The sequence below is a fragment of the Narcine bancroftii genome, chromosome 2, assembly GCF_036971445.1.
Source record: "Narcine bancroftii isolate sNarBan1 chromosome 2, sNarBan1.hap1, whole genome shotgun sequence".
NCBI classification, from domain to species: Eukaryota; Metazoa; Chordata; class Chondrichthyes; order Torpediniformes; family Narcinidae; genus Narcine; species Narcine bancroftii.
The window spans coordinates 332,478,787-332,505,280 of NC_091470.1; the positions used below are offsets into that span (position 1 = coordinate 332,478,787).

A 26,494-nucleotide genomic window follows, 5' to 3' on the forward strand; every position below is an offset into this window, starting at 1 on the left:
GGGCCATTCTGCATGATATTTGGAACTGTGACACCATGCATTGGATGCAAGGAAGTTCTATGTAATTGTTGGGAGACAGTCTCACAAGCTAGCCACAAAAGGAAGTCTGCTCCTACAGTCACACCCTGCCCCATCTATGGAAGAATTTGTGGTTCCCACAGTAACCTTATTAGCCATCTCAAAATCCAGAAAGCCAAAGTCTGAAAACTGCTTCAGAAAATGTAGTCTCCTCCATTTTCCTGCCACTTTCTACTATTCATGCTCCATTTGATTTATTTGGTGGTATTTTGAAGTTGCTTTATTAGCCTTGGCTCACTTGATTGGAATACTGAGCCAGAATTGTTCAAAAACTCTATTTCAACAATGCTGTACAGAGGGAGTCCTTCATATCCAGAGGTCTTTTCCTCTAGATAATACTTTAAACTAATGTTCCTTCTGGTCCAAGAATTTGTTTGAAGTGAGGTTGCAACCAGTACAGAAACTCAAGAATTTACAAAAATAGTATTAATGATTTCTGTTTTCCCCATTGCCTTTACAAAATCGTTTTTCAAATGTGGAATAATTGCATAAACAATTGTATCTTAAACTCAATAGCAAGAGATAGCTGGCTGACCTTGTATGAACAAAACGGAAATACAGGCTCCAGAGCAATCATGAGTATAATCAATACATTCGGCATATTTCAAGATGAAGTAAAACATTTTGGTTTGTGTTCTGGTCAATCCCTCAACCAATAAAACTAAAGAAGATCAAATCTTTATGATTTTTTTTGTGGGATTTTCCATGTGCACCTTAATTAATTATCAGCTGTCTGTGTTACCTACAAAGCAAGTATTTTTTGCCTGTGCTTAACTGGTACTAAGCAAGCAGTGGTGGGTCTTCTAGTGAAGTTACTTCACAGTGCTACTGGATTTAATATGTCATCATTTAGATCCAATGATGGAGGAACAGTACAGTATTTTCACTCATATAATGCGCAAACACATATAACGCACAATCATAAATTGAGTAAAAAAACTTTTGCGTATAAATGCACACATGCATATACTGAGTGGGTGTAGTATTTTAAATTCCAAATGACAAAAGCAATTTGCATTTAAATAGGACACGAGACAAAAGCACATACCAGTATCTGCCACAGTTAATCTCTCTCAATTAACACCCAATCAACTTCCCCCAGAGGTGTCAATTCTCCATTATATAAGATATCCTGCCGCAACACATTAACAAGCTTTGGAGAAGTGTCAATTAAATAGATCAAAGAAAGGCTTCAGAGTTAAGCAGAGATTTTAGTTCTTAATGTTGTCTCAAATCAGAGGCACTTGAGATGTTAATCTCCTCCGTCAGGGATGGGTCTTGTCATTAACAATGATAAGGTGCAGAGCCCTCACCAGAATGTCCTATTTATAGGAATACCACCATGCCATTTAGTATAGAGATATTCCCAAGATCAAAATTTCCCACGCCCGCTATAAATTGTGCCCATTCTTTCATTGCTGCTATTACATTCTCATGATCACTATATTATTCTCACACTCACTATAAATTGCATCTTTCTCATGGCCGCTATTAATTGTGCGCATTCTTTCAACATGTAAAAATTTTCTCATATGTTGTGCACATGCATATATCACATGGTGGGGGGGGGGGGTGGGTGAGGGGAGGAAAGAGAATGCCTGGTTTGTAAAATATGCACCTAATGCACACATTATATACATAAAAATAATACAGTAATGTCTTAGCAAATTAGGATGTATGCTGATTTGAATGAGAAATGGCAGGCTACAATGTGACCATGTACCTTCTGGACTTGTCCTTGATAGTGGTCATAGGTTTGGGAAATATTATGAGGTTAGGTTTGGTGAGTATCTCCAATGCATTTGTAGAAAGTGCACACTTCAACCACAGTGCTGGAGAGAGTGTTGTTTAGGATTATGAATGGGTTACCAATCAAATAGACTACTCTGTTGGATGGTTGTTGAGGACCATTCATCGGAGAGGTGGAGAGGATTCCATCACAGTTTTTCCCCACAGAAAATCACTTGCCACAAGGTATCCACCTCTTTTTTTTTAAACTTTATTTAAGATTTTATAACATGAATAAAATAGAGGATTACATTTAAAAAGAATAAAAGTAAGATAATAAAATTACAGTACCACATCGGTAAACTAAATAAACTACCCCCCCAATAATTATTACACAACATTAATAACCTAACTTAGAATTAGTCTACCCCCCAAAATAAAGAGTGAAGAGTTAATAAAGTGAACAATATTATATGTAAGAAAAAAAAAGCCCACTTACAAAAAAAAAGATAAAACATAACAAGATACTAACAAAAAAAAAGTTATCAATACTAAAATATCACACTTAAAACATATTTAAAGCAAACTTAAGGTATCCACCTCTGATACAATATTTTCAGCTCAATATTTAGGTAATTAATCCAATCAATTGTGACACCCCCAGTTATTTTAAAGGATCTTGTTGGCAATGCCATTGAATTTCAAAGGTACCAAGTTAGATGCTCTCTAGAGAGAGAAGATGCAATTAGTATTGAACAGTCATCACTAAATAACCCCTCTGATTAAATAAAAAGGGGAGAGCCTAGAACTAAATTAAAAATGTTAACAAATAATACCAACCTTCTTTTGATTTCATCTGGCGGACGCACCAGTTCACAAGCTGCCCCAAGTTTAGTCAGAACAGAAAAGACTTGTCCTCGCTCTATCCATGCTGCATCTTCAGAGCCCTCCACCCCACGCCAGGTCACAGAGAAGATAATGTTAGTCAGCAAGTTGCAAAGTTCTTCTTCTGGTGTTTGCTGGGAAAGAGAACAAAAATGATGGAGATGATACCTTTATTGGAAATTTTCCACATCCACGCCACGACCACAAGCATTTTGATGTGCATAAACAACCCTAGATGTACAAGCAAAAAAAAGTGCAAATGAAAAGGGGGGGGGTTAAAAAGTATTCTGAAAATCTGTGGTATTGATGAGGCACACAGGAAATACAGGTATTTGAGGGAGATTGAGAAGAGACAAAAACAGAAATTTGATGCTTTTTGCAGGATAGTATGAGATACAGTATGTTTGAGATTTAAGCATATATCTAAAGGACTGAGGCAACATAGGGATGCATAGAGTTGTTACGCTACTGACTAACTGGTTGTTAAAAATATTCTGTATAGTTTCTTTATCTCATTGTTGGTCATGACAAGATTGGCCTTAACTTCAATGTTCCTTTTTGAATAGATTCCCTCTATGAGGTGAAAGATGGCAAAGGCGTTGCTAATAAATTTACGTGAGGGAAGTCAGGAATAGGTTCACGTGAAGCATAAACACCAGCACAGACTGGCCCGGTTGAACAGACTTCTCTGTGCAGCTTTTCCTGTGCAGCCCTATATAATTCAAAGTAATCAACATGTGGGCTTCCATCGGCTGGAGAAGTGGTACGTTGAAGGAAACAACAAAATGATCACTTTAAGGGAAAAATTGTAGTCAACTTTTGGCCTGCGGGATCACTGAAAAAATCCAATTTAAAAGTTCTCATGATTGTGTCAGAGCCCATGAGAAAAGAATTTATAGTCTTCAATGCAAAATATAATTTTAATTCTCTGAAGTACAGTTTAAAGCACCTTCTGGAATATTGCACATTCAGTTTTGCTCCTAAATGGATGATTAATGCTGGACTTGAGTTACTATTCCATTTTTTAAAAATGAGAATATTTTATTTTTAAAACTAGGAATATCAATATTTAAGCAGGAAAACGACAGCAGGGATTAAACGAAGATCCCTCTATGCCAGTGGCTTTCAAACTGCCCCCTAAACTCACATACCTGTGCTTGTTGGTTAGTAAGGGATTGCTTAAGGTGGTACATGAGTGGAAAGAAAAAGTTTGAAAACCACTGCTTTAATCACATCTAATTGATTCATTATATACACCGTTTCATAACTCCAAAGGAAATGGACCAATGACAATTTTTCTCAAGCAAAATATTTCAGTAACAATTGAGTCTAGAGCAGTGATTCTCAACCTTCCCTTTCTAATCTCATACCACCTTACTAATCATAGAACACTTATGGCATAGGGATTGCTTAAGGTGGAATGTGAGTTTAGGGAGGGTAGTTTGAAACCACTGCTATATGCTGAGCCATCCCTCACTCAAGTATGGTAGACATCCAGAGTGTGTTTGAAGTCCGGATGATTATTTGATTTCTTTGTGAAAGCTTTGATTCTTACCTTTTACAGGAGGAAGATAGAAACATAATTAACCCTGGAGCTTTACTGTGTTAAAGCATTCCCAGGATGCTGACAATAGATGCCAAAACATGAAAAAATGCTTTGATCTTTGCCACCAATATCCCATAACTTAAATACACAAAAGGAATAGGACATGCAATTGTATCTTGATTCATAACTCAATTTTAATGACAACTTTTTTTTTTGCTCCATATACCTTACTTGAACAAAATCTGGCACTGCCTTGAAAAGACCCATTTTCCTCCCAATAATAGCATAAATTGGGTGTAAAGAATTCCAGATTTTATTTTGCTGTTTGTAAATGAACTAGTTAACAATACAATGTGGTCTAGATGGTCTCATAATTTAATCCTTTTATTGTCATTGGCATATTAGTAAATCAACTTAAAGCAATGCATTTATTTTTCATGAAGTGCAGGATCAGAAATTAATGGTTGAAAATAGAAACATTGTACCAAAAACAGCGGTGCATTCTGTTACCTGTGGATTGCTGGTGTTGGAAGCATCGTCGCTGGGAAGATTCTCTTGGTAACTACTGTCATCCAGGACATTCGATAGACTGGAGCTTTTACATGTTCGAATACCTGGGAATGGTTTGAAACTCTCCAGTGGAGATGGTGTTTCTGATTTGCTGACTGGAGTCAGGTTTCCACTCTCCAAGGTAGTGAAGGAGCTGGCGCTTCCCACATCCATTCCCAAGTCAAAAGATGGGACTGTGAAAGGTGATAGGGGTTGGTAGAAAGCATCTTCAGTAATGTCAGATGGAATAACTTCACTTAGGCAAGGGTTGTCTATTGTATTACCTTGCTCCATGGATTCAAATGACTTAAAGTTCAAGGAGTCGAAGGACTTTACCTTGCCAGTAGGGAAACTAGGAGACATTGAAATATCAGGTTGCCCTTCTGAAATGTCATCGTTGAGATCCATGTTGAAGGGAAAAAAGACCTCACAATCCTGGAGGCATGACTGGCTAATTGTGCGATGAATCATCTCTTTACCTTGCTCTTGGATAAGCTCTTGGTTCTGATAAGAGTTCTTAAGTAAGTCCATAGAGTAGCTGGTGAATGGGCTTGATAGACTAGCCTCTCGAGATTCATATGACTCTTTGACGTAGAGTTTGGTCAAGTTGTCCTGCCATCCTGCCTGCTTTGCCAATTGACGCACAATATCTTGTTGAGAGTAAATAAGATGAAAAAGCTAGAAAAAGTAATTTAGAAAGGAGATAAGCATTCAGTCTGGCATAAGAACATCTTAGTGAATCTTTTTGCACCTTTTTCAAATTATTGGTATCCTTTCTTGAGCTGGGTGCCTAGAACTGCACACAGTCCTCCAAGTGTGGTCTCACACTTACCATGTAAAGCTGTACCATGTCAATGCAACATTTGTTCTCAAGACCCCATCCAATAAAGGTGAAAGCGCCAAACACCTTCTTCACCACCCTGCCTCCCGGAGTTGCCACTTTCATATCAATATGTACTTGTACCCCAAGATGTCTCTGTTCTACAACATTCTTCAGGGCCCTGCTACCTACTGTGTAAGTCCTACCCTGGTTTTACTTAGCAATATATAGCACCTCGCATTGTCAGAGAAAAGATATATTAGATTATCACTGTAGTTTCTTAACCTTTCAACAGGTTTGTCTTTCCACTGCCTTCTCAGCATAGTATATAATTTATAATCTACAGTGAGCAGTGTTGCTCTATTGTTCACAAATTCTAAATAAATACATATGAAAATAAACTTCACACATAGTAGGATAGGCTATTTGGTCTTTTCCTGATCTACCATTCAATAAGATCATGCCTCATTTTTGCCATAGCTCCACTTTCAACCTTCCTTTCCCTCAACTCCCTTGGTATCTAAAAATCTATCAATTTTGCATTTTTGAGTACTGAATCCTTTTCTGTTATCATAATACAGGCACCTAACCTTTTATCCGGGATACCGAAAACTGACAACCTCCAAAAACCAGCACTTTTTTTTCAGTAGATGACATCTGCTCATCAAAGATGGAGTTTGGCACCAATTGTGACCTGGCACGAGTGACCCTTGCTTAGCTCACATTGGAATATCCCAGGTCATTCCAATACTTTATAAGTGCCTCCAAATCGCCATATACTGATGCCCGTCCATCATCTCAGCACTTTCAGTTGGCCCAGCAGCTCAATGGCTGTCGTCGCTACACGTAATCCCCACACAGCAGAAACTGCTGTACCAGTGCCACAGCAGGGGAACTGAGAAGGGGGCCATTCTCCTAGTGCTGGTACAACGGTAGGGAATGGGTGGAGGAGAAGAGAGAGAGTGATGGCAGTGCAACTTGGGCAGGGGGAGAGACAGCAGTGCAACTCAAGCAGGAGAGAGATGGTAGTGTGACTTGGGTGGGCAAGGGGTTTGGTGGGAGAGCCGGTAGTGTGACTTGGGCAAGTGGGCTTAAAGGGACCAAAATCAAAATGATTCCGAAATCTGGAAGATTCTGAACAACGGCATGTGTCCGGTTCCAACAATCCCAGAAGGTTAGGCACCTGTAATATTGCTGGTCTTTTTTTTTTCCCTTCTGTAACTTTCCTCAATATATTTCAGTTAGGAATACTAAATGCCTTATTTCTCCATTTGTGTGGAATTACTGGTGTTATATGGTTATTGACTATCATGCAGACTGTAGCAGACTATTTTAAATATACATAGGTTAAGTGTATATTAAACAGGTGTATTTGTAGTCTGCCTTGAATTTGATCCTGTCTGACCCTTCCTAATACTGACATACTCTTTGTTCTAATGTTATTCATCTCTCCGTACACATTGCATTTCCTTTCTAATTTTTCAACTTTGTTTATCTTCCTCATATAATAATTTAAATCCTCCCCATAGTGCCATTTAAGTCTCTATTCTGCATGACCTCTTGAGCACCATCCAATTCCTTTGGCTTTCCTGTCAGCTGTTGTTTTTGACCCCAGGCACCCAGCTCTGAGCCTCCTTTCACAGACCACTATCTCTGCACTTCTCTACTCTTTTTGATGAATTGTTTAAAGAACTCTATCCTAATACAATACCCTTCAGTGAGATTTGTCCTGTTATCCTCCTGTGAGATGCTGTAGGATATTTTACATTAAAAGTGCTAAATAAATACAAGTTTATCTCTAGGCTGACCACAAAATTGCTTTGATTGTGCTCAAATCCAGTGAAATTCTGAATTTCAATTCTTCTCCATTCATTATGACTGCTCTATCTTCTGTGTAGGCCAAACAAGTCAACCAGGGTACATCTGGGTAACTTGGGGTTTTTAAAAAGATACCCCCAAAATAAATATAACCAACATATTGCCTTGCTGCTTCAACCTTGTCCATTAATCCCATCAACAAAGATATGCTTAAATAAGTCTTTTTTTTTTTGCCTTGCATTTCTACATTCTAAATGCAACTCAGAGGTGCAAAAGCACTGGAGGTGGGAAAGATTCTGAATAATGTCATCAAGAAATATTGCCCATGAGCTGGTGGTCAGGATATTAAATCTGGTTGCTTCTAGTTCTGAAAGAGAGGATTCAGAACCCTACTTCTAATGCCCATCCTGTGACTCCCACTGGAAAAAGCACATGAATGAAGATGTGTGGGGATGGAGTCAGTGTGGTTCAAAAATTACTGGATTTATTGACTTAATTTTCGCAACTTGGCATAAGGAAATATGAACTGTTAATACAATAACAAACTTTATAGATTCATGAACATTCTGTGTATTACTGAGTTTAGCTCACCTTTAGATGCACAAAATACTGCCGGTCTGATGCAGTTGACTTTATAAGCTGCTATGTATCATATGCTGGGCAAATATACAGTATTTGTCATGTAAAGTTACACACAAACCACAGTTGTCAAGTGTCTGCTGATTCACTTACCTTTCGACAGACATCCAGTCGCACAGTCAGATCTGCTTTGTGAGATAGATAAACCACAGCAACCAGATCCTTGTAATTTGGAACAGGATCTTAAATTAAAAAAAAGATCAGATTATATGGAGTTGTTGAGTGATGTTCTTTGTTATTTGGATGAGATGTTTAACTAGTTTTCTATTCAAGTGGATCCCTCAGCTATCAAATCTAATTGGCTAATCATTTTCTCATTTGCTGCTGTTGTATCCAAATTTCTGCTGATTTTTGTACAGCTGTTATTAAATATCAAACTATAGATCATTGATTATCCCATAAGGATTATTTTAATATTTTATCATCTTATCTCTCAATCTCCAATGTTAAAAGGGAACTGAAGTTATAGAATACTTAACAGTATGGAATAACAGAGGGGCTTGGGGTCCAAATCCATAGATCTTCCAAAGTTCAGTTGATAGGTAAGTTAAGAAGGCCTATGATATGCTAGGCTTTGTTCATCAGGGGATTGAGTTTAAAAGTTGTGAGGTAACGTAGCTCTATAAATCTCTGTTGAGATCAGAGTTGTACAGCTCATGACACGAAGAGGGTGCAAAGGAGATTTACTAGGATGACAGGTGACTCAATAAAGGTCTACAAGATTATAGAGGCAAAGATAAGGTTGACAGCCAGGACCTTTTTCCCATGGTAGGAGTAGCAAATAACAGAGGACATTTGTACAAAGTGAAGGGAGGAAAGTTTAGGGGTGACATCAGGGGTAAGTTTTTTCTTACACAGAGAGCTGTAGGTACCTGGAATGCATTGCCAGGGGTGGTGGTGGAGGCTGGAATAATAGGGGCTCTTAAATAGACACATGGATGAAAGAAAAATAGGTTATGTCATAGGGAGGATTTCAATTTTTGGGGGTAGGTTGGAACCACTTCATTTGTCAAAGGGCCTGTACTATGTTGTAATGTTCCTTGTTCTATGTTATTTTATGTTCTATGTCTCTTATAATTCAATTGTCTGAGCCATGATATCGTTTTTGCAATCCTGGACACTATCTGTAATCCGATGCTCCAAAAAATATTATAGCTTGAAAAAAAACCACGAAAGCAAAAATAAAGGGGAAAGGTTGCTGTACAAACTCCTCTAATCAGTGCTAAAATATCACTATGAATGTGTCATTTAAGATGAATTTTAGGGTAACTCAGCTACTTACCCGAACAAAGCACTTGCTCTGAGAGGCACCGAATGAGTGACACTGAGGCAGGAAAATCATTTAGGAAAGAAGTCAGACCCTGGTACCCAATATCCTTTAGCTTCAGTCGCAGCTTGCTTCTTTCATTAACTTTCTCATATTTTAACATCCTGTATATAAGCTGGCCAGAGGAAAATCAAAATCAAAATGTATTCTTCTGTACCAGTAGTATAGGCTTGTGTCTCAGTCAGTCATTCAAGATGAATTTATTATTCATTTGTGCATATAAACCAGCAGAAGCAATAAGGTGGGAATGAGACAATCAGCACCTCGAGCCCATTTTAACATCCAGACAAGATCATGGCTAATTTAAGGAACACCAAAGCAAATTTTAAAAGTTTGCTTGCTTCTGCAGAGTAGTCCACAAACAGCGTAACTATGCAGTCATGGACAAGAGTCCTATTTGAAGTAAGAACTGTACACTAAAATACCACTGCATATTCAGGCTTTTTTGCATGTGAGCATGTCAGATGAACATAGGCTCTGCAAGGAAGAATACATTCTTGAAACATGAACTTTCCTATTTTTTCAGTGAAGTTAAATATCATGACATACAAAATCAAGGCAATTTCTTTTTATTTCTACCTCGGATAAAGGTTGAATTTATCAGTAATGAATCCTTTATCATATGCAAATATGCTGCATCCAAATGATAAAATAGATCAACTTTATCCTTTCTTTGCCTTGTAATTCATTTGCTTCAATTTTAAAATCAACCACATTTATTCAAGTGCAACTCACCTTGAAGATTCTCTCACGCACTTCATCTGAGTACTTCTTCTGTAGGATCAGTGAGTAGAATACCTCCACGTTGCCCGGCTCAAACAATAAGGTATAGAACTGGTCTCTGGAAGGAGCACCCTTCAGCAGACTGAGCAACACATCCAGAATACCACACAGCTTTAAAAAAAAAGAACATAGACTCAGTAAGTCTGAGGACTTAGCAAGCAAAAACAAAGGAATCAAAAGACAGAAATGCTGAAGGAACTCAGACCTTGGGGAAGGGCTCAGGCCTTCCTATGGACCCCGCAAGACTGGCTGAGTTCCATCAGCATTTCTGTGTTTTGACTACGATTACACCTGCAGACTTTCATGTTTCACACAAAAAAGAAATAGCCAACATTACGGCATCCTGGAGGCGTTTGAAATCTCAATGGAAAGCTTTGCTTAGTGTTGGTTGTCATATCTTTGAGTTGGAAGGTTGAGGTCCAAACCCCACAAGAAATACATGTGCATGATCTAGCTTACAGTACACTGGCTGCTCACTGAACCTCATTCACACTAAGTTTCCAGCCATCTAATGTCTCTTCTCAGTCCCCAGGTTAGCAGCCATCATTAATGACTTATCTTCTTTGGTGCTGCTTCTATCTTCTTCAAATATGCAGCTGTCATTTTTCTCATATGTGATTTATCCTTTGAAACTTATCTCACCTCTGATCTCATTTTATTTGTCCTTAAACATACAATCTCCAATTAAGTTTCTGCCTCTGTGGCAGTTGCTCTCATCTTGGGTTTCATTCGTAACTTTGATATCAAGACAAAGGTAATCCAGTGCTCCTCTTCAACCTGTTGGCTGCCTTTGACATATTCACCATGCCAGTGTAGAATGGATCACCTGAAGCTGCATCTGAACCAGAGAGAACAACAAGGCTGCTGTGCTCTGGTGATTACAGAAACATGGCTCCAGGACTCCATTCCAGACTCAGCAATTTAACTTGATGGCCTTAACTCCCCCAGGGCAGGCAGAGATGCTGCTGCTTCAAGCAAGACTCAAGGAGGGGGACTGTGCATTTACATCAGCGAGAACTGTTGCACAAATGACTCTGTTGTAAAGAAGGACCTTCTGCTTAGCAGAGATAGAGTACCTGGTGGTGAAATGCAGACCCTTCTATTTGCCCAGGGAATTCTGGCCACCCTGAATGCTGAAGTCTACTTTCCGTCTTCATCTAATGAGGGTGAAGCCTTGAAGGAGCTTTATAGTGCCATCTGTGAAGCTCAGTCCTACCCTAATGGTGCAATGATTGTAGCTGGTGTTTTCAATCACGTCAACCTGAAAACAGTCTTACCACATTTCAACAGCATGTCAACCAGCACCAGAGAAGGGGAGGAGTCACATGATGGAGTAGTGGCCGGTAGGAGAATACCAGCCCTCTCCAGAAAAGAAGGAAAAAAAGTGAGGAAAAAACAAAGCCCCAGACACACAAATCAGAACAAATAAAAAATAAAGGTGTGGAGGAAATGGCACCAAAGAAAGAAAAGCCAAAAACAACGGGAAGAAAAGAAGAAAGAAAGACGCCGGAAGAGAAAGGTAAAGGCCTTACCTGTACGAAAAAGCAGGGACCTGCTGTGGAAAGAGGAGCCCACTCCCTGAGGTCAGTGGAAATCCCGCAGGGTCGCGACCCACCGAATGCAGGACTGCAAAGATGGCTCACGAAGCCAAACAGAGGTGTGCAACCGCGCATGCGCGATGCGCACGACAAAGAGAACACCGACGGGAGGGGGGACCAGCTGTGGAGTGGAACTCTACAGCACGAACAGCTGAGAAAGACCCGACAGCAGGGCTCCCAGCAGGAAGATAGAGAAAATAATGGGAACGGGAGGGGTGAGAATGAAAAAAGGAAACCGGAGACACAATAGATAACCAGCCCAGAAGAAGAGGACCAACATCAAGACATCATAAAAAAAAATCCAACAAACTGAGACAAAGACCCCACCAAGAAAGTCAGAAGAGACACAGATACAAGGAAGAGAAGTAGAAGACACAAACCCTAGAGCAGACACAGCAGAAGAAGAAGAAGAAGAAGAAGAAGGAGGAGAACATCAAGCTCTGCACAGAGAAATAGAAGTGATTGGACAGTACAAAGATAAAAAAAAATTTAAGAATATATGGAAGCATTAAAAGAATGGCAGACACGAGAATTTAATGAAATAAAAAGAAGAATGAAAAGTACAGATGAAAAAGTGAGTAGATTAGAGCTGGTCATAACAGAAATAGGGAAAAGATTAGACAAGGTGGAAGAACGAGAAACAGCCGTAGAAATGGAAGTGAACGACTTAAAAAGAAAATTGGAAGAAAATGATAAAAAAGTTAAAGAAACACAGGAGTTGTTAGCTCAGAAGATGGATATAATGGAAAACTATAATAGGATAAACAATATAAAGATAGTTGGCCTTAAGAAAGATGAAGAAAGCAAAGATATGAAAGAATTTATAAAAGAATGGATCTCCAAGGTCCTGGGAATGCCAGAAATGCAGGCAGGAATGGAAATAGAAAGGGTACACAGAACATTAGCCCCGAAACCACAGCCACAACAAAAACCAAGATCCATTTTAGTAAAATTCCTGAGATATACGACAAAAGAAAATATATTGGAGAAGGCAATGAAAAAAATGAGAGAAGACAAAAAACCACTGGAATACAAAGGTCAAAAAATTTTTTTCTACCCAGACACAAGTTTTGAGCTCCTGAAGAAGTTTAATGCACCAAAACTGATCCGATGGAAGAAAGGCTATAAATTTATGTTAAGATATCCAACGGTGCTTAAAATAGTTATCCTGGGGCAGCAAAGTAGACTATTCTCGGATTTGGAGAAAGCACGAGAATTTGCAGAATGCCTGCAAAACTGAAAGAGAGATGAAGAGATGTAACAAGAACAAAGAATGATGACAAACTTCATATAAAGAAGAAAAATAATGTATAAGTAAGAACTAAGGAGGGGAAGAAAAGGGAAGAAAGGAAGTAAAAGGGGGGAATAAAGAGGGTGAGCTTTGTTATATGTGAAAATAAAAGCCTTTTCTGGAGGGGGTCGGATGGGAGAGAATAACAGTCATTGCGAAATCTGTTGATGCTTACGAGCGGGTTCGCAATCCAAATGGAGAGGGGAGATGTGGTTGCCCGGCGAGGGACAAGGGGCAACTCAGAGAGGGGGGGAACATTTGGGGTTAAGGGAATTTTAGATGTGGGAATAGTGGAAATATTTTATGTTTCTGAAATTGCAAGGAGCAAAACAAATTGATAAAACTATTTGAAATAGAGGAAATACATTAAAAAAGCTACCGAACAATAAAATGCTGGGGAGGACGGACTCCCAATAGAATTCTATAAAACATTTAAAGACTTATTAATTCCTCCTCTCCTGGAAGTACTGAACCAGATTGAAGAAACACAAAACATGCCAGATTCATGCAAAACAGCAATAATTACAGTAATATCAAAGACGGGGAAAGATCCACTAACACCTGCATCGTATAGACCAATATCTCTACTCAACTCAGATTATAAGATAATAGCTAAACTATTAGCAAACAGATTGGCAGAGTATGTACCGAAAATAGTAAAACTAGATCAAACTGGATTTATTAAGAAAAGACGAACAACGGACAATATCTGTAAGTTCATTAACTTAATCCATGCAGTACAAGAAAACAAGATGCCAACAGTGGTGGTTTCCTTAGACTCAGAGAAAGCCTTTGACAAAGTAGAATGGAATTATTTATTCAAAGTACTACAGAGGTTCAACCTACCAGAGAAATATATTAATTGGATTAAAGCATTATATAAGGGACCATTGGCGAAGGTGACAGTAAATGGATATATATCAAACCAATTTAAATTAAGCAGGTCAACTAGGCAGGGATGTCCACTATCTCCCTCACTGTTCGCATTAGCTATAGAACCCTTGACAGAACTGATAAGAACAGAAAATAAAATAAGAGGGATAAAAATAAAAGAGAAGGAATGCAAAATCAGTCTATTTGCAGATGATGTCATAGTATACTTAACAGAACAAGAATTATCAAAAAAAGAATTACATAAGAAATTGAAGGAATATGGAGAAGTATTGGGGTACAAGATCAACGCAAATAAAAGTGAAGCAATGCCAATGAATAATGTGGATTTCACAAAGTTTAAGGATCACCATTTAAATGGCAAACACAAGCAATCCAATACCTAGGTATTCAACTAGATAATAATCTAGGCCAACTATATAAATTAAATTATCAGCCATTAATGAAGAAATTACAAGATGACTTAGAACATTGGAAAGATTTACCACTAATACTGATAGGAAAGGTAAATTGCATTAAAATGAATATCTTCCCAAGGATACAATACCTATTTCAATCGTTACCAATTCACCTAACAGAGAAATTCTTCAAGGAGCTAAAGAAAATGATATGGAAATTCTTATGGAAAGGGGGGAAACCGAGGATAGCGCTAGATAAATTAACAGAATGGTACAAACAAGGGGGCTTACAGCTACCAAACTTTAAGAATTATTATAGAGCAGCACAATTAAAATACCTATCAGATTTTTATCAAACAAGGGAAAAACCAGATTGGACCAGATTAGAGCTAGATAAAATAGGGGAGAAGGTACCTGAACGTATACTATATAAGTGGGATGAAAAGTTGGTGCAACATAGGAGTTCACCAGTACTGCACCATCTGCTCAACATTTGGAAGAAGATTCACGTAGAAAGGAAAAAACAAATTATCAACTACCAAAATTAATATTGACGCAATATCAACTAATCCCTTTCACAATAGATAACCTTTCCTTCAGAGAAGGGAGAGAAAAGGGATCAAAAGAATAGAAGATTGTTTTTTGGGAAATAAATTATTATCTTTTGAACAAATGAAGTACAAATATAGTATAACTCACGGTACAATGTTTGCATACCACCAACTGAAAACCTACTTGAAGGACAAATTGGGAAGCAGGCTGAGGTTATCAGAAGGAAGCAGTTTTGAATATGTGATTACAGACACAATGATAATTAAAAGATTTATAACAAACATGTACATCAAACTGCAAGAGAAAGAGAATGATGAAATAAGCTTTAAACCCAAACAAAAGTGGGAACAAGATCTAAACATAAAGATAAAGAATGAAACATGGGAAAAGCTCCGGAACTATGAGAAATACAATAAACACGAGGTTACGCATGATACAATATAATTGGTTACACAGGCTATACACCATGCCCCAAAAGTTAAATAAATAGGACCCAACAGTATCAGATAGATGTTTTCGCTGTAAGAAGGAAACGGGAACAACAGTACAAGCAATTTGGGGATGTAAGAAAGTGGAAAAGTTTTGGGAAGATCTACATCAGGTATTAAATAAAATCACAAAAAATAACATACCAAAAAATCCAGATATCTTTCTTTTAAGTAATACAAGAAGTAAAGAACTTGGCCTCGATTTGGATGAAGCACAAAAAAGATTTATTATGATAGCCTTAGCTGTAGCAAAAAAATGTATAATGTCAACCTGGAAATCAGAAGATAGCCTGAGAAGACAGCAATGGTACATAGAAATGAATAAATGTATTTCATTGGAAAAAATAACATATAATTTAAGAAATAACATCACAGTATTCGAACAAATTTGGGAACCGTACATGGAACACAACAGAGAGGTCCTACCGCGGACCTCCACCACCTAAAATGACAGAATGAGAAGAAGACGAAATGAACTGACCCAGTGTGTAAAAGTAGATGACACAATTTTTTTGTTTATTTTCATTGTGTGATGACATTGTTTAATGGGTTTAATGTATCGTATATGTTGAACGTTTGGTGGGTGGGGAGGGGGGTGGGAAAGAGGGAGGGAAGGGAGGGGGGAAAAGGTGAGAAAATGACACTGTGTATATTCAAGAGGGAAATGTTTATGTGTATTTTGGTCAATATGGTTCATAGTGTGAAAAATTTTTTTTTAAAATTAAAAAACCATCACCAGAGGAGAGAACACCCTGGATCAGGTGTACACCAATATCCCTGATGTGTACAAGGCTGCGCCTCATCTCCAACTTTGTAACACGGATCACATATCTGTCCTGCTAACCACAGCATACAGACGACTGGCAAAACAAACCAAGTCAGTATGTGCCCGGGGTAGTGGTGCACAACAGCTCTACAGGACTGCTTTGAGACCATGGACTGGAGCTGTTTCAGGGAGGTGGCCATCTGCAATGGTCATGTAAACATTGAGGAATACATGCGTTTAATGACTGACTACTTCAGAAGTCAATCCACAGGACCACAAGAGTGGTAGAGAGGATCACTGGGGTCTTCCTTCTCCCCCCATCAACATGATCGACCAGGATCATTGAGTGAAGAGGGCATGCAAAATTGTTGAGGACCCCTTCCACCTGCAAGTGCATTGTGGATATAACCAAGATCAAATGCTTCACAACCAGGGTTAACCAGAAACCATAGCTGGATGTGGAGATCCAGCCATTTCTCAGAGCTCATGATGTTGTCCTCAGGACAGGGGACAAAATGGCACTAAAATCAGCCAGGACTGAACAATGCAGAAGATAAGGTGTGAGTACACCAGAAGACCTACAGATCTATGTGACACCAACAACATGAGGAGCATATGACAAGAGATCAAGACCATAACAAATCACAAGACAACTTCCTGAGTTTAAGACAACATCTCCCTTCCAGACAAACCGAACATCTTCCATGAGAGGTTCGATGAGAAAAACAGGCTAATGGGGAAGGAAGATCTGTGAGCCTCTGATGAATGGACCTCCTGCATAGCCACAGCCAAAGTGAGGAGAACCCTATTCAAGGTGACCTACACAAGGCAGTGGGATCAGACAACATATCTAGACATGTACTGGTCTGCACAGACCAACTATCAGAGATCTTTATGGACATTTTCAACACCTCACTGCAGTCATCCATTGTCCCTACAGGTTTCAATACAGCCACCATCTTACTTGTAGCAAAGAGGGCAACAGTAATAGGCCCGAAAGACTACCGCCATGTAGTACTGACCTCCACCATTTTGAAATGCTTCTAATGTCTGGTGATGGATGGATGCATTTCAATGAACCTATAGAAGAAACCATTCCACTGATGATGCTATAGACTTGTCACTCAACTTCATCCTGACCCACCTGGAGAATGACATTTCATACACCAGATTGCTGTTCATCAATTTCAGCTCGGCGTTTAATATGGTCATTCCCCAGAGGCTGCTGGAGAAGCTGTCCTTGTTTGGACTCAACACCCCCCTCTGAAACTGGATTCTATACTTCCTAATGGAAAGACCACAGTCTGTCCTGGTCAGTAGCAGAACGTCAAGCATTGTCAGACTGAGCACTGACGCACCTCAAGGCTGTGCGCTCACCCTGCTCCTGTTCATGCTACTGACCCACAACAGCAATGCCAGATCCTGCTCCAACAGAGTCATCAAGTTTGCAGATGACACAACAGTAGCGGCCTCATCAGCAACTATGATGAGTGGCACTTCAGAGAAGAGGTGGAAAATCTTATGATATGGTGTGCGAGTAACAACCTGAGTCTCAAGTGGACAAGATGAAGGAGATGATTGTGAACTTCAGGAGCATCAGGAATAACCACCCTTCATGAGAATAACTCAGTTGAGGAGAGAGTACAGAGCACCAAGTTCCTTGGAGTTCACTTAACAAATGACCTATACTGTATACACAGCTCCTCACTTGTCAGGAAGGTGAAGACTAAAGCGGGCAAGGCTACTGGCCACTCTCATGTCAACCTTCTTCAGGAGCTCTATTGAAAGCATCCTATCCGGCTGCATCATTGTGTGGTATGGTTGCTGTACAGTCGTGGATCGGAGGTCAATCCGCAGGTCCATAAGAGTGGCAGAGAAGATCACTGGGGTATTCCTTTCCACCCCTCCCCCCATCAATATGATCTACTGGGATTGTTGTGTGAAGAGGGCATGCAAAATCATTGAGGACCCTTACCACCTGCACAGAGCTTCTTTGAGCTATTCCCATTGGGAAAGTGATACAGCAGCAGCACCAGCCTGAAAAACGACTTCTTCCCATGGGCAGTGAAACTGTTGAATAACTGAATGGACTGCTCACAGTAACCCTCTGAGACTCCACTATTTATTTAAAATATTTATTTATTTTTATATAGGTAGATTGTCCTGTATGTGTATTGCCTGTTTGTATGTATGGTTGGACCGAGAACTGGAGAACGCTGTTTCGTTGGGTTGTATTTGTTCAATCAGATGATAAAATATAAATGAACTTGAACCATACCAGTATTGAGTATTTGGGAGGATTTGAACTTGCCTGGATCCATTCTTCTCTAATTTATCTTTGTCACAAAAATACATGCAATGGCTTTTCCTTCCCTGACCATACAATTTGTTCTATTTTGCCCCGTCCTCAATTTGCTCTGTGCTACCATTCAACAATGTTGTCCACAAAGGTGGCATCAGTTGCCCTCTCTTCTTCAACACATCTAACTCTGCTTATTCCACCTTGCCTCTCTCTCAAAACTGCCATGTGGCTTGTGTAATATCCCATATTGCATATGCAGGAATTTCCCCAACTAAAAAAAATTAATAAAACTAAAAACTCTATTCCTTTGGCACTGTTACTATCTGTATCTGTCCAAAAGGTGAACCCGAATTTTTGTAACCTTGGAGTTTATATTTAACCCAAGGAAATCTCTTGGAATAGTGGATTCAAAGAGTTGATTGGGAGTCTTAGTGAGTTGCAGGAGGTTGGAAAAGAGATCATTATTTTTAATGGACACTAATATGCAGATAGTTATTATTAGTAATGCGTTACCTTTTAAAAAAAAATTCAAAGTCATTACTTTAGATCATGTTTGTCAACAAAATGGCTGCCTGTGTAACATGGCACAACTCTATCCCTTCCTTAGCACCTCTGCTGTTCAAACTGCTGTTCATGACTTTGTTGCCATGTGACCTGACTGTAGAAGCAAATTGTTCACCTCTCTTGTCCTGTCCTCTGTAAACATGAGGCCGCTAAACACCATGTTGCCGTGAGCTTACTCAATGAATCCAGTTAAGTTCCATTACTGTTGAAATTGCTTTCAATGCTAACATTCTCCTCTGTTTTTATTCTTCAAATGGTTTTGCCCCCATTTTCTCTAATCTTTACCATTCTTACATTCCCAATCTTTACTCCTTGAATTGTAACTTAATTTATTTGCTTCTAATGCCATGGGTGCCTTTTTCTATTGTCTTCAGTTGGAATTCTCTTATCCTCTTTGGTTCTCTTTCCTCATTTAAGCTGCTTATCAAAACCTGACATTAACTGATCATTTGCATGTCTGCTCTTATACATCCTGATGTGGCATGGTGGAAATTTTGTTCAATAACATTCCTATTAGGGATCTGGAAAAGTTTTGCTCTTTTACAGATATATCCATTTCTTTACCTGTTTTAATAAGAAATGTATGTTGCACTGCCACAACAAGATTTCAAGAATGAATTTGATGTCCAATTGGGACATCTGATCATTTCCCAACAGAGGTGGGAACCATTTCAAAGTCAGAGCTTTTTTGTTTGCAACTTTTCAGCTTATATCCACGGACAGAAATTTCCATGGGTCATCAAAAAAAATCATTTTTAGAGGGGATAGTCAGAATGATGACTGGAGGAAAAGGGAGAGCATTGAATCTGAGTGATAGGTGAATGGAAGCATTTTTTGGCATAAAGGGAAGAACTGTGGTATTTGAGCTAATCCTAAAACACACCTTCTGAGCAGAACTCAATTTTCCTCAACCTTTAAGGGAAATTATTTGACCACATTCTAAAAGGCCCATTATCTTATCACCCATTAATTCATTAGTGATGTAGGATCTATATTAATACAATGTTTGCCCACTTACCAATAATTCTTAAATTTTTTAATGAGGTCATTTATTTGTTTTGAAGACTCTTGAGATGTACAAATATAAGGAATAAAAGTTGTTTATTTTTTGTAAGAACATGGTGGTTTAGCAAAGAGAATAATTTTCTTACAGAACCCTTTTAGAAACCTGCCCCTCTCCATCTCAGGAGCCACTGCAAAATTATTTTGCATTTCCTATCTGCAATCTTTCCATTAGCTGCCAAAGCCCTTCAAATCCACAATTCCACATTTGAGTTTTCAGTTTTCTCCCCCCTTAAAGGCCTTTAAAACACAATCTTTGATCATGCTTTTTTCCCCCTCTCTCCTTTGGTTTAATGTCAATTCAAATACATTACTCTCCTGTGAAGCATCTGAAGATATTTCTGACATTAAAGACATTGTATAAATGCAAGATGTTGATTTTTGTTTCTGCTAAGACTGCTGCTCAAGAAGAAAAATCGAAAATGTTGGTTTGATAAAGATCAGCTAGTTTTGAAAGGGGCCTTAACTAGTGTTAAGCTTTATTTTCATTCAAGTAAACTAACCACAGGTTTGGTTTGTATGTACAAGCAACAGTAAAAAAGTGATATGCAATGAGGAAGTACAATTAACTTTTTCTCTAATGTAGATCTGATTTCAGGGATGGGTTGACTTAACATGGAGTCAATGTTATGCTGGACATGTAAGAAATGGATGAGCCACTGAGCCACCTGCACTTCACCCATTGTTGAATACATTACTTTTCTACCTCAGCTTCAACTTCCTGCATGATCCTCATAACCTGTTCTTTTCTCGGTAAAACAAACTCAACCATAACCACTCTGTGATTAATTGTCCACATTTTTCTGGGGAACAGTCCCTGAAATAATTATGATCTGAGTCCTTAATGAACACCAACATATTTTGTAATTTTAACCCACACAGTCAGAGGATTCAGAGTTTATAAATGGCTAAATATTAAACACGTTGAATTTATTGGGAAAATGCATTTCTAATGAAGAGTCTTGAACCTAAAATGGTAATGTTTTCTCTTTTCACAAATACTGCCCAAGCTGCTGTGTGTTTCCAGGAATTTCTGTTTTTATTTCAGATTTTTTGGTCCTTAAAACATTTCTAATATTGCACTGCTACTGTAACAACATTTATAACACAAAAGATCGGCAACAAAAGTCATTACTTTGGATCAATAGGTACTCAGGATATCTGCCACAAAATTATTTGTTTTGAGGAGGATCACTTCCTGTTTTAATTCCGTAAACCTCTTGGATGCATTGAAAACATCAGCCATTCCTTCCTCACCTGATCTTCATCATTCACTGCTGCCATGTAGGAGACAATGCTGTGCAATTCCTCAACTGAAACTGCTTTGCAGATGAAATCCTTAAGCAGGTTGAAGATCGATAGTTGAATGGTTTTAACATCAGCTGTGACCTGGTTATCCTTCTGTGTGCTGGGGGAAAAAAAAAGAGCAAATATTAAACAGACTGCATACTGCCCCTTCCTTTATTAATTGCACAACTTATTTTTTTATTCAGTCGCTTGAATCTCTGGTGATCTTTTACCAGTCTGACTGAGCTGACCTACGCAGCTGACACTAGTCTACTTTCTGAGATAGCCCAGTAAGTTACTACTATATCATAGGACTGACAGTTAACAGAGGTAGGAGACTACCAAATTAACAAAAGATCATAGATGATACCTCTGCCAAGGATAATTTTTGTTTTAAATATATCGTCCTCACCTGTATTCTACTCAATGAACAGTAACTGTAAAGCTATTCAATGAGTAATTCTGATTTTGTGAATAACCTCTAACTTGCAATTCCAACAATAAGTAATCCCAACATTGTATCACCACTGACTGAAGCCTATTCACCATCTTCAACACACATACCTCACAAAAGGAGCTTTTCCACTCACCCATAATGAGTTCGGATAGAATCCAGTACATACTGAACACCATACTTCTTTCTGATACGTTGTTTGTGATCTTTGGTAATTGTAGATAAGTACTGTATGTGCCCTATGAATGCAAGGACAAGCAGATCATGACTTTCACCCCTGAAACACAAACCATCCCACGTTAATTTGAAATTACTAGTGTAAGGCATTTGGAAATGGCTGAAACTTGGGACAAACCAATAGGAAGCATCATTACCAAGGCTTTGCAAATCAATGGGTAGCAAAGACAAACATATTCCAAGGAAGAACTTTCAAAGAGTAGAGTGAAATGACAAGGTGTGATCAAGCAAAAGAAAATATGCTGGAGGAACATTATGTATTCACCAGTGTTAAGGGTATCAAGAATAAAATTGTAAACATGTTCGCACTTTCAATTTCAAATGATCATCAAGAACACTCAAATCAGCCAGGACACCACAGGATCATCAAGCTCATTGAAATCTTCTCCCTAAAAAAGCATCAAATGCCATAGATCCTCATACACCATAAATTTAAATTCCCCTCACGATAATTTAAAAATTTGAATTCTAGAAATAAAGTTAACAGTTAAGGTACCAAAAGAAGTATGGAATGTTTAGTCCTGGTTCACTAATACCCAAGTAGGATAGTCCTATTTGATCCCACTCCCCAATATCACCAAGGCCTGAGCTCCTCTGTCCTGTAAAGTACCAAGGAAGCTATGCAATTGAACATCCCCAGTGTAAGAAATGTTGACCTTATCTTCCCATCGCTTGTCTGAATGGTTAGTACACTTGAGCGTTGTAAGATTTCCCAGTTTCATTAATTTTAATCATCAATTTTAATTTTAACACACTCTAACAGGAGGTAAGAATTAAATTGGGTCTGTCTGGATTTGGCAGCTCCATAGGCAACCGCACAGATCAGTGCATTTTGGTGTCATGAGAGCATTTTTTTGGGGGGCAGGTTGGGGTATTCAGTGAACAAGTTTCAGTGAAGAATGTGAGCTTATCCATGCTTTTCCCCAAATGTTCTTCCTTGTGCACAGGAGGAATTTTGTGGATAAGTTTCTGAATAAAATGTTGAACTTACCTAATCGAACAGCGAAGTCGCTGTGGCTCCAGATGCGAAAGTCGAAGAGCAGGTACTGGTACAGGTAGTGGAGCAGAAGGTTATTGCCATCACTGGCTGCCTGCTCCATTAGGAATTGACAAGCCATGAGAACATTCACATCCACTCTGTGGCTTGGAACCTGAATCAAGGAAAGGCATGTATTAATCCTTTCATCTCAAAGTGCTTTACAGCATGTAAAGAGCTCTTCAAATATAGTCACCATTTTAACAAAATAAGCATTATTGACAATTAGTGGCAGAAAGTTCCCTCAAACAAACAACTTAATGGCTTTATCTTGATGAGGTTGGTCCAGGGATAAATACAACACAGATTACTCCCCTTTTTTCCCCAGAGGGTTTCAGAAGTGCCTGGACATATGCTCCAAATGTTAATATTGGACATGTCATGCTTTTCTGTCAGGAACTTGTAGGTTTGCATCTGAAATTCATCCCATTGAAAATAACTGGAGTCACAGATTTAGCATGAATAACCAGTCAACTTCAAGCTGAACTTTTATGTATACCTCCACACTTGTCCAGTACTGCACCAAGATGATAGTCCAGTGACATCTCTTGAGTGGATACCACAGAGCCATACTTCACATCCATTTTTAAGGAACTGTGGCAGGTCAGGAATGAAATGAAAGAATATAGGATACAATCAAGAAAATTAAAATCACTTTACTTAGAATAATTTAAAAAAAGAACAAGTTCTGTGGAGAAAAAAAAGCTGTAAGCATGGTTCCTAATGAATGCTTTAAATGACCTTCACAAGAGAAAGGGGTCAAGAAGACAGGTACAGAGAAATGTAGACCAGTATGGGAACACACAAGAGACTGCAAATGCTGGAATCTGGAGCAAATCACAATGTGCTAGAAGAGTTGAGCAACATCTGTGGGAGAAAAAGAATGGTTAACACTTTTGGCCGGAATCCTTTGTCAAAACTGACAAGAAACAAGATAATTTTTGCCAAACTTTGCCAAGTTTATAATGAGCAAGCAAATGTGGGTGTCAGTAATGTATTGGTCAGTTGCTCAGGTGGGTATAAAAATCGCAAATGAAGTTCAATCCAGAGGTGTGAGATAATACTTTGGGGAAAGCAGAAGGAACGAGGGAAAGACAGTGGATATACAAGAACACCTCCCTCCTGCAGGATCCCTTCCAATTTGCAAATTTAAATAGGTCATATACATTGAATGGTAGACAATTGAGGAGTGCAGAGCAACAAAGGGATTTAGGAGTTATGGTAAATAGTACCCTCAAGGCTGATACTCAGGTAGATGGTGTGGTGAAGAAGGCATTTGGAATGTTGGCCTTCATAAATCGGAGTATTGAATTCAAGAGTAGGGAGGTTATGATGAAATTGTACAAGGCATTGGTGAGGCATTGGTGAGGCCAAATTTGGAGTACTGTGTACAGTTTTGGTCACCAAAGATATAAACAAAATAGAGAGAGTACAGAGAAGGTTCACGAGAATGTTGACAGGATTTCAGGGTCTCAGTTACAGGGAAAGGTTGTGCAGACTGGGGCTTTTTTCTCTGGAGCGTAAAAGATTGAGAGGGGACTTGATTGAGGTGTTTAAGATTTTAAAAGGGACAGACAGAGTAAATGTGGATAGGCTTTTTCAATTAAGAAAGGGGGAGATTCAAACTAGAGGACATGGTTTAAGATTGAAGGGGGAAAATTATAAGGGGAACATGAGGGGTAATTTCTTTATGCAGAGGGTGGTGGGGATGTGGAATGAGCTTCCGGCAGACGTGGTCGAGGCGGGATCATTGGTTACATTTAAGGAAAGACTGGATCGTTACATGGATAGGAGGGGACTAGAGGGGTATGGACCGGGTGCTGGTCAGTGGGACTAGGAGGGTGGGGATTTGCAATGGCATGGACTAGTAGGGCCGAACTGGCCTGTTCTGTGCTGTAAGTGGTTATATGGTTATATAGTTATATGAAGACATGTTTCAGGGTTAGGGCATGAGAAGTTTTGCAAGTTTTGCTTTGTCAGACAAGGTGAACTCTGGGAGAGTTGAAGGAAAGCAATCACTAAAATGATTCTGATAAAAAGTCCTATGTTATTTTCTATCCCTCCTAATCCTTCTCAGTCTATCTTCAGACCTTTAATTGGTGATCCCATAACACCATACTTCCTCAATGCCTCATTGCCATCAGTCAGTCTTACCAGGTTCTCTTCTTCTCTATCCAGTCTGCAATTGCTTTTTGTCTCTTTACCTTTGTGCTCTCAAGAATTAATAATTGGTTCTCTTCCCTTAATTTATCTACTTCCCTTTTGCTACATCATCCAATATAATAATGTTGGATTCAACATCATTCTGATAATAGGTTATTGATATGAAATATTAACTCTATGTATTTTGTCTCTCCACAAATCTCATCTGACCAGCTGAGTATCTTCAACATTTTGTTTTTATTTCAGGTCTCTCGTTTTTTGCCTTTGAACACCACTGCCTCCTTTGACCTCTCCACTCCATGATTTACCAAACTGTTTGTTCAATAAGGCAGAAGTTTCCTTTACTAAATATTGGGAAGACAGAAGTAATTTTCATTGGTTCCCCTATTCCCCATCTTCTTGTGATTGTAAGATTTCTTAGTATTAATACCAGATTTTCCCAAGACATATCATCTCGAAAACATCAACTTCCATGTAAATGCGTAACTCTGCCTTTTCCACAGAACAACTGCTGCTTCAATTGTATGCTACCTGAGGTAACTAAATTTGATTATTCTTTTGCTCCTCAGACCGGCTTCTCATTTTAAACTTTAAGATATATATTCCTGAGGTGCCTTGGTACGACTAATCAAATAGAAGATTTTGATTATGGAAACTGAAATGAAGGACTTATTTTTGCTGTGCGATAAATTCTTGAGTAAGCCACAGTTTACACTCAATATTTTGGCAAATCAACATTTAAAAAAAAGAATTTAGAAAAACAGCAAGGAAACAAGCCATTTCAGCCCATGAGTCCGTGCTGCCCAATTTACACCCAATTAACCTACACCCCAGTATGTTTCAAAAGGTGGGAGGAAACCCAGGGAAAACCCATGCAGACAATGGGTGAATGTTCAAATTCCTTACAAACAGCACAGGATTCGAACCCAGGTCCCAATCGCTGGTGCTGTAAAAGTGTTGTGCAAACCACTTCGCTAACCATTGTATGCTCTCTCTAGTTTTATTGTCTTTTTTAATAGACAAAGCTGCACACCTTGGCTGTGTTCTTTGCTGTGCTTCTAAGATGATACAAGAATCATTACTCTAACTCCAGTTAAGCAGGTCTTGCCACTTCCCAAATTTCTGCAAATGAAGTATCTTCTTTTAGGCAATAGAATGTGGCAAAACCATCCAATTAAGTTTAATATCTGTAATGAGGCTACATTAAGTTTAATGAAGCAGCAAAAGAGGTT

The 26,494-nt window shown here is 38.8% G+C and overlaps 1 protein-coding gene across 8 annotated transcripts in view; it reads right to left on the bottom strand.

Annotated features, from left to right (window-relative positions):
• The window catches only part of nbeal2 (neurobeachin-like 2), a 279,397-nt gene that overhangs the window by 91,951 nt on the left and 160,952 nt on the right, over nucleotides 1-26,494 (bottom strand). For all 8 annotated transcript variants that reach the window (XM_069922096.1, XM_069922092.1, XM_069922097.1 and 5 more), the window contains 8 exons: nucleotides 23,055-23,214; nucleotides 21,963-22,065; nucleotides 21,343-21,493; nucleotides 10,126-10,284; nucleotides 9,346-9,505; nucleotides 8,157-8,245; nucleotides 4,748-5,464; nucleotides 2,647-2,825 (listed from right to left, as the gene is read on the bottom strand). In XM_069922096.1, coding sequence (XP_069778197.1) covers nucleotides 2,647-2,825; nucleotides 4,748-5,464; nucleotides 8,157-8,245; nucleotides 9,346-9,505; nucleotides 10,126-10,284; nucleotides 21,343-21,493; nucleotides 21,963-22,065; nucleotides 23,055-23,214 — 1,718 coding nt within the window. The remainder of the gene's footprint in view (nucleotides 1-2,646; nucleotides 2,826-4,747; nucleotides 5,465-8,156; nucleotides 8,246-9,345; nucleotides 9,506-10,125; nucleotides 10,285-21,342; nucleotides 21,494-21,962; nucleotides 22,066-23,054; nucleotides 23,215-26,494) is intronic.